At 42.2% G+C, this 9,074-nt stretch overlaps 2 protein-coding genes across 4 annotated transcripts; both read right to left on the bottom strand.

Moving 5' to 3' along the window:
• Window positions 1-244: 244 nt before the first annotated feature.
• Window positions 245-4,395, bottom strand: LOC118113188. Its single transcript, XM_035162655.2, has 3 exons — window positions 3,729-4,395; window positions 2,045-3,040; window positions 245-1,280 (listed from the first exon to the last, which is right to left on the bottom strand). The coding sequence occupies exons 1-3, from the start codon at window positions 4,029-4,031 to the stop codon at window positions 765-767; spliced, it is 1,815 nt and encodes a 604-aa protein (XP_035018546.2). The 5' UTR covers window positions 4,032-4,395; the 3' UTR covers window positions 245-764.
• A 1,015-nt stretch (window positions 4,396-5,410) lies between these two features.
• On the bottom strand, window positions 5,411-8,780 carry ino80e (INO80 complex subunit E). 3 transcript variants are annotated; one of them, XM_035162751.2, is made up of 8 exons: window positions 8,686-8,780; window positions 8,316-8,398; window positions 8,148-8,218; window positions 7,997-8,049; window positions 7,778-7,865; window positions 7,223-7,340; window positions 6,768-6,866; window positions 5,411-6,248 (listed from the first exon to the last, which is right to left on the bottom strand). In XM_035162751.2, the coding sequence occupies exons 1-8, from the start codon at window positions 8,711-8,713 to the stop codon at window positions 6,042-6,044; spliced, it is 747 nt and encodes a 248-aa protein (XP_035018642.1). In that variant the 5' UTR covers window positions 8,714-8,780; the 3' UTR covers window positions 5,411-6,041. The 3 variants fall into 3 exon arrangements, with proteins under 3 accessions (XP_035018642.1, XP_035018644.1, XP_035018645.1); XM_035162753.2 differs by having other exon boundaries at window positions 8,630-8,697; XM_035162754.2 differs by lacking the exon at window positions 6,768-6,866.
• Window positions 8,781-9,074: the final 294 nt, after the last annotated feature.

The following is a 9,074-nucleotide window of genomic DNA, read 5'->3' as shown; positions in this document are numbered from 1 at the left end:
GGTGTAAATGAGCAAATGAGCAAAGCAACTAGTAACTATAGTCAAAAAACAATTAAATGTAGTGCAGAAAAATACAGTGTTTCAATCTGAAATGTTGTGGAGTAGTAGTATAAAGTCTTAAAGTGATAGTACAAGTACCTCAGAATTATACTCAACTAGAGTAATTGTGTAAATATACACAGTAGTTACATTCCAGTCCCGAATCAGAGAAAGATACCAATGAATAAACAAAGATGAAATGGTGCATGTTACACTGGCAAACCAGCCATTACTTTTATTCAAATGTACACATGCAACAAGTATCATACAAGAATCGTCCTGAACAATTACATCCAAAAGAACAGTGTGCACAGTGTGTTTTTACAGCTCTCAAATACAGTAGATTATTGAACAGCCAGATTTCCACAGTGAGGTGTATCTACATTATAAGGGAGGCTGTGTTGCTGTGTGATATAGCGGATTGTCCACTGGGTTGGTGGTTCGATTTGGTCAAGACACTAAACCCCCATTGCAGGCAAGCACCTTGCGTAGCAGCTCTGCCATCATTGGTGTATGAGAGTGTGTAAATAGGAGGCAAAAAATTGTAAAGCACTTTGCCCCCATAGGATGAAGTTTACAATTCACATGTGGCAATCCATCTATAACAACTAAGGCATCAAATGACATTAACAACTATTACTTTTGTGCTGCAGAGATTTACAAACCAAACCTGAAGAAAACCTATGAAAAGGTTTGTTCCTGATGGTCTCATCTTCTTTCCTCCTTCACTCTGACTCCTGCCCAGACGCCTCTCTCACTGCACCAATGAGCATATCCATAATCCCCATTACGAAACCCCCTCCCAGCCTAAACACATTACACACTGCGTTTCCACTTCTCCATGTCAGCTTCCCAAACCCTCCACCGACAGCCATGGCCTGATCGCCCATCTCTGTCGCCACTGTGCCCACATAACCTTCGCTGTGCTTCCACAGCCGCCCTCCAAAGAACTTAGTCACCCACCAAGCATTATCCACCGCGTCGCCAACTACCCCCACCGTGTCCCCGGCCAGGGTCCCCACGCCGGTGACGCCAGTGTGGCAGTGACTGTACAGGGCTCCCAGCATGGATGAGGCGCAGTAGTAAGAACTGTGGACACCGGTTTCCCCAACACCCAGCAGCAGATCTGCGGCTGAGCCCATCCAGGACAAGAGGTCAGAGGTCACAAGGTGAAGCAGGGAGTAGGTGTCTCCGGGCAACGCAGAGAGAACTCCGAGGTCCTCCTGAAGGACATAGGTCACCTGAATCGAGACAGAACACGTTTCATTTTTTAAAGTGAGATAAAAAGGTGTGAATAATGAAATGACCAAAATACCTGAGGGAGTTTCATGAACTCTGAGTTACACCTGGTCTGACAGGCCTCATTCCTGTCTGCTCCACCCACAGACTGGAATGAGGAGATTTAACTTAATGACTCTGAAACTGTGGTTAAAATCTTAAAAAGGAAAAGTGACAACAATAAGCTAAGTTCTCTGCGTTTTCGGTCATCGACCCTAACATAAAATAATCCCTGGTTATCTAAAAAAAGACTGAAATTAATGAATGAAAAAAAAATGATGAATAATGTTTGCATTTCACTTTTACTATTGTCTTTTGCAAACTTTTCCCCATTTTCACTTGTATCATAAGCAATTCTTATCCATTATTTTGTATTTATAAAGTAAATATAATAACCAAGTAATTTGCATGTGGAAAATTTGAATAAGGAAAATTGTTTACCTAGTTAAAAAAAAGAAAAAACTTTTCAAATTAAAGTTATTAATTGTGTTTACATAACTTGTGAGTTTTTATTTGAACAAACTTAATTCATTTGTGTTAGTAAACAGAATCATTTTAAAGTTTTCTTCAGTGTGGGGTAAAAAAGGTAGATCTCAACATGTTTTTTAAAAATCTGTTTCTTGTTAATCTCTCAACCTAATGGAAGTGTAATACTAAATTACTTGAGTACGCGTTCAAGTTTAAATAAAGTTCAGTATATGTTGTTTTGTTCAGTAAATTGTATCACCTGTCCAGGTAACTTTGTGACTGTGGAGACCAGAGGGTGCAGCGGAGCTTTGAGAATGGAAATGGCGGTGGAGAGGATGTAGACCAGAGTGCTCGTGGAATTTGTGTCTGTCTCCTGATCGTCCGCAGTCGCTTGGTCCGCTGAAGAGTCAAGAGACTCTGATGTGACGGCTCCCGAACGCCTCACATCCCCGTGCTCTTCACTGCTGCTCGTTGATTCCACTGCATCTGCTGAAGTTTCCTGTGCAACTTCACCAGCTTCCTCTGGCTGAACATCAGGATTTGTCTCAGCTTCAGTGTCTTGTCGATTTGTCTCAGCTTCAGTGTCTTGTCGATTTGTCGCAGCTTCAGCGTCTTGACGAACATTCTCAGCTTCAGCGTCTTGACGAACATTCTCAGCTTCAGTGTCTTGTCGATTTGTCGCAGCTTCAGTGTCTTGACGATTAGTCTCCCCTTCAGTGTCTGGACCAGCTGTGTCCGAATCCACATCTGCGTCTCTCGTCTCTTCGCCAGGAGCATCTACATCCATCTTCTCTACATTTTCAGGCTTCCCCTCGCCCTGAAGACCCACAAGAATTCCAGCAGTCTCCACATCTGCTCCTCCACAGCCTTCAGAGAACATTTCTTCCACTCCCAGCATCTCCTCCAGCTCCTTCAGGCTCACTTGTCTGTCCCCTTCTCCTGCCTCTCTGATTAACCCCACGCTGAAGCCACCCTTCCCCTCTGGGCCAGCGCAGCACACTGCAGACCACAGTGGCCCCATCTGACACTCCTCATCTCCATCTTCGGCCGCCCTGAGACCCCCCGCCCCGGTCAGGATGTAGAGATCTCCCTCTAAAGTGCTGCACTGAGGACTGATGCTTGACTGGACCAGTGTTGTGACCGTTGAGTCCCAGTGTTGCAGAGGGGAGTCTGAGGGTGAGACGGAATGAGATGGATCCCCGCCTCCTCTGAGGAGAATTGGTGCTGGTGCTTTAATGTTGCTTTCCTCTTCTGACTAGAAGAAAAAATAACCACAACCAATTAATAAGGTGTGAGTGCAAATGTACACTAGTTATAATTTATGGTTTTACCTTTGAGATACATGAGCCGGTATTTTATTTAATCGATTATTTACAAATGATCCAACTGTAGCATAAGTGGAAATATGTATCGTTGCTTCTACTGTCAATGTTCCAATGTTGCAGATAATTATGCAAGATTTCAAATGTTTATGTTTGAAAAAGGTCATTTCTTGTACAAACATCCAGCTTTTTGGGTGGTTTCTTGTTTTCCAAATGTGTTGGATCTTGCAGTAAATTACAAGAGTTGACTGTTTACAATGTTTAGTACAGTGGTGGAAGCAGTATTAGAGGTTTTAGTAAAAGTACCCATGAAACAGTCAAAAGCTATACACTCTACCTCTGTTCAAAATCTTGAAGATAGAAAGACATAATTAACTAAAAAGACTTAAAGTATCAAGTAAAATAACTTGTTCAGCAAAAAAATGGAGGCTACTGTTGCATTTGGTTGAGGAAATAATTTAATTCACTTTATTACTACATTTAGGTAGTTAATGGTGCCACGGTGCCCAAATAAGGAGAGGGCCGGGAGCCCAAAAGGTCACATGTTCTTCATATAGTGTACGTCATTCCTTAAATACCATTATTCAAAAAGACATAGTACCACTTTAAACGTGTTCTTACCAGGAGCTCTTCGCCCTCCTCTTCCTCTGTCCATCCGTGCCTGAGATGGAAGGCAGAGTAGACAGCTGTGTCACAGGCTGGTTTGGACAGAGTGGCAAAGGCCTGTCCCCTGGGCAGTGTGTGGCAGAGTGGGTGCAGCAGCGGCCCCGCAGAGGCTCCCCGAGGAGGCGTCTGTCTGTAGAAGCAGTCGCTGCAAAGGGTGAAGCCCTGCTCGGCATTGTCCTCAGCTGAAAGAGACAGGCCCGGGCCCAGCACTGCCAGCAGCCAGACAGCAGCTGCACTGACAGCAGCAGGACACAGCATGGTGGTGGTGAGCTCAGCAAATCCCCCTCTCTCTCTCCCTCTCTCCGACACACACAATAACAGAGCCAGGGGGAGAGGCTTATAAATTATCCAGCGATTTCCGTATATAGATGGAAAAGATAAGGTGGCCAAGGTTGGCTGCTGATCTCTTGTTGTTTTCCTCACTCGCTCCCTGCTCTCTCCTCCAGTTTGTCTCCAACCATGTCTGTCTTCTTTTAATGTCAGCTGTTCTCTGTGTTGCAGGCACTATCTTGCTTACTACTTCATTTCCTTTTCCCTGACAAATTCACCCCCCCTCTGTCAGTTCCACCCTCTTTGCCTCTCCCTCTTGCTGTACCTCCACTTCACCCCTCCCTCGTACTCTCTCTATGGCTACACCTTTATATCCCCGTGCTGTTAGGTACACAAGCCAAGCCAACACCCACTCAAAGCTGTCAAGTACCTGTAGGTCTGCATTCCCAAACAATGGTTTCTATGCAACGCAAGTCACTCGATTAACACGTTCCTGTTGTCCATTATTCTTGGTGAGACATATCTGACAGTGCTGAGTCTTTTATGTCAAAGAGCTGGTTAGACATGCTCCGAAACAAGCAGAAGTTCTAACTTGTACCTCCAGATAAAATGTGAACAACTGAGCTCGGAAATGAACAATGTCTGTTCATGAAACCCTCATTAAAGCCTCATCCTGACAGTGTCAGTCACGGGTCAGCGTGTCACACAGTGCTGTGATCCCTGAAATCTGACTTCCCACACAAAATGCACTGCCTTTCATTGCAGCTCATCTTCCTCAGTCAGAAACATGCCTGTTGGGACATGATGTTGGCACCAACTGCTCTTTACAAAATGGTTATGTGACATAAACAGCTAGGGGCGTGTTATCCTGTAACCTGCTCCTGTGTAGGAATGAACAGGAAAATAACCAGTGCTTCTCTTTTTTGACATCTTGAAGAGGTGGATTTCAGCCAGGCTGATTTTGCATCTGAGTTATGGCAAACATGAGCCAAACGTACCCCTGGGCTTGCATCAGGATTCGTTTGCAGAAGCAAGCAAAGACAATCCTGTGCAATACCCAACACGAGCCTAGTTTATATTCAGATGAATAAGAATGAATGTTGTCAGTGCACACTGCCTGCACACAATTCCCACAGACAAGTCGAGTGGTATGATTCACAGACTGAAGCTCTGGTATGAGAGTTTTAGGGTGTGAAGCTCATGGGTGGGGCATCCTGCCTTTTTATAAGATAAGAGAAGACTTTTTTAAACGTCTATTTTGGGGCAATGATAAAATATTTTGACACAAACACTGACTAAGAATTTTGTCAGAAGAATCTGTAACTGAAATCTGACACATTTTACTTTAAATAAAAAAAACCATCAACTTAAATGAGAACATCTGCATTTTATTCTCTGACATGCAGAATTCAATGGGTGCAAAAATAGTATTTATTCATTATCGAGGAAAACGTTTTTGCTTTTACAATTTTAGGGGAAAACACAGCAGTATTATAGCAACATCATGATAAAGTCAAAATCATCAACATAATAGTTCAAATGACAGATGTAAAAAAACTACTTTAACAACTCCCAGTCTGCGACGGAAGGTTGGACAAGGCAAGACAAATAACCAACACACAATTCCTCTTTGAAGGACACACCTAGTTGGAATCATTGTTGTGCATTACTAGAATGTTTAGACAAAAAAAAAGACCAGTTGGAAACAGAGAACATAAATATCCAATCCTCATGGTGGCAGCTCACAAACTGCATTTTTATCACAGATTAAATTCTTGACATAATATATGAATTTTGGACAGCCATACTGCAGTGAAGCAAAAGTCCACCAGAGGGAGCTTGGCTCACTTTTGAAAATGTGGGCTTGCTGAGAACAGAAATACTTTCAGTCACATTATGTCTTTTGCTCGCTCTCTCACACTCTCACTCTCACACGCACACACGCACACACGCACACACACACACACACACAGCTTATAAATACACTTTCACACACACTCATTCATTTGGGATGTCAATTACTAACTCAGCCTCATCTCCCTCCCCCCTGTCTTCATCTCCTCTGTCGCTGTCCAAGTCACTGTCCCCCTCCTCCTCAGCTGCATCTCCACTGAGCATCTGTCTGGGAACCCAGCTGAAGGGGCCACTGGCTGTTGCAGGGGCCGCAGGGGCTGATGGGTAATTAGCTGCCATTGGGGCAACGACCTGTGGAGGTCAGAGTGAAGCAAAGATGTTATGAGTGATAGAGAGAGGGATGAAGATATGACGAAGGAAAGAGGGGTATGGATGGATCACTGCATCCCAGATTAAAGGAAGCATGCAGCATGTATATGAAATTATAAAGATATTGTCCACGGGGTCAATTCAGCATGGGGACAAACTTGCCTCAAGTGATTTGTGTACGAAATCTTCGACAACATGAGTGTCCTGAAATGTCATGATTACAGGCGACAGTGTGTAATGATCAATAAGGCCCCGATCAACTGTTTTAACTATCAGAGATTTTGTATATCAGAAGAACATAAGAGCACATGCTTAAGACTTCCTTCTACGTGGACATAAACTGTATATTGTAACCAAAATATGAGCTACTGGTCTACTCTAGTGTTTTCTAGAATTAGTGGCACATTTAATACACATTATCTCTGAAGTAATTAGAAAATATTTCTTTATTGTCAATATGATTATCTCTGAATATCCCATATTTCTGATCTCCTCTCTCACCTTCCCCGTAGGCTCTCTCTTGTTTTTTGGCGCCTTTGTTTTTCTCTCTTTCTTCATTCGTTCAGCTGGAGGAGCCAAATACTCTGGTGGGAAGGGCATCTGCCCAACACACATGCAGGCCCAAATTTGCCAAATGACCACATGTGCCCACAGGCAATAAACATGAAGGACACACACACGCACACACACACACACACACACACACAATAACACAAAAACATAAAAACATACACAGAAGAATGAACAATGCAAGGAAAGTGAAGCCATTATAGACATCAAACGAGAAAACAAAGGAAGAGATAAAACAGATTTATGAATAAAAATGACAAAACTATAAAATCATATAAATAATGAATTAATACAGGGATTATGTTTGCTCATGAGGAGGTGGCAATGGCTGCAGTGTTACTGTTGTTGGCAGCAATATGATATGAAAAAGGAGGATGGGTACTCACAGTGTTGAGGTATGGTCCAGAGCCTGATGACTGCAGGGGATTAACACCAGCACGGGACAGCAGGGAGAGATGAGGGGAGGATGAGGAAGGAAGACACGCCCCAGGACTGCTTCTTCGCCTGAAAAGGGTACATGAACATTTTTAAACTCATTGTGTGAGGTAAACAATAAGAGCATTATCTGTGGTCCAGGGCAGGGTCGTTCATGGTCAGCAAATAGAAGAGAAAGACCCTCATGAAAATTAAACTGGCATCAAACAAGAAGATTATCTTGTTTAGATTTAACTTTGATCTGCTTAAGTCTGATTTGAGTCTCAGTCCTATTCATTGATTATAGCAAACTATTGTACAGGAGCCTGACAACTTCCGATACCTGTGTGTCTGTGATGTTTAGATTTTTATCGGCCAAACGATAAATCGGTAAGGCTGTAAAAAGTATCATCTTTTAAAGAGACCAATCTATCAATATGCACGTAATGATTTATCCTAAAAAAGGAGGCATGACCCTGAGGCGGTGAGTCTAACATCTGAATGTTGTGTTAAAATGCCCAACGTACTTTTTAACCCCATCCCGTTCTCGTTCCCTCTCCCTCTCTCTGGGCCCTTCTGCGTCACTGTTCTCTGAAGAAACTGTTGCCTCCGAATCTGAAACGTAGAAGAAGAAAAGCTGATCCGGCAGCACAGTAGATACAATACTCAGTAAAACACGTATTCAAATAAATATGTGCACACCACACAAACTGTATCTTAACACAATGTAATGTTTTCCCACCAACCTGAGGAGTCTTCATCTACCCTCTCATACTGCAGCAGTCTGTCCAGAAGGAAGCTAGAAAACGTGAATGAGATTATTCTTTGCTGCTCTCACACAATACTGTTTAACATCCATATTTAATTTTTTTTTATAAACAAACAACATCAAGTCACCTCTTGTCTCTGGAAACTTTGAGGAGTTTTCTCTGAGCTCTCCTCAGCTCCTCCTGAAAACACTCCTGTTCCTGCAACCGGAAACCAAACAGTGCAGATGAGAAACGACCGACGTGTGTTTTGTTTGTTTTTTAAAAAGCTCAAAACGATGCTCGTGAACACACTCACATAAACCAGAAACTTTAATTTCCTCTTCAGATTTTTGTATTTCCGCTTGTAGTCCACCTCGACGTCCGCTTGACCGTTCATTTCTGAAACACAGCAGACAAACGGTGAATCAGTCTCACATCTGTAGTTTTATATGAGAACACTAAAGGTCTGTTTGAGGAGAAAAACCACTCAGCATCGCGACATGTGTGAGAATGAGCTGCATGCTACACAAGCTAAGCTAAAGCTAAACGTTAGCTTACATAGCTAACTGGCTAAAGATAAAGAGCTGCTGCTCTAACAGAGAAAAATAAATATAGTTATTTTAAACGTACGAACACAAAGTCGACTGAAAATAATCATGCGAATGTTTATAAAAAAACACCAAAACCTCTAGTTTGAGTTGGTCTGTGCGACATGCTCTTGTTTACTATCGTGACGTCAGTGTCCTGCGACACGATGGGCGGACCTTTTGTTTAATCTGCATTATAAAGATGTAATTTAGAAAATAAACCGTAGCCCTTTTAAATTCAACTTTACTATTGCTATTATTTATTTAATTTTAATTATTTTGTCTCTTTCTTTTGTCTCTTGCTTTTCATTTATCTATGAAGCTGCACCTGTTTTGATCTCAGTGTTTGTATGTTTGAAAATTCCTCATTTATATATTTATGTTCATATACAAATTAGTTCAGAGAGAAACACAAAAGTAATATTTTCTGTGTATTTTGTTAATTTGAGGTTTAATTCTTTTTTTGTTGTAATTTAATATCAACAAAG

Source organism: Hippoglossus stenolepis, chromosome 8 (assembly GCF_022539355.2).
Source record: "Hippoglossus stenolepis isolate QCI-W04-F060 chromosome 8, HSTE1.2, whole genome shotgun sequence".
NCBI classification, from domain to species: domain Eukaryota; kingdom Metazoa; phylum Chordata; class Actinopteri; order Pleuronectiformes; family Pleuronectidae; genus Hippoglossus; species Hippoglossus stenolepis.
Note: the sequence above shows the minus strand (reverse complement) of the source record. Positions and strands in the feature narration are given on the sequence as shown.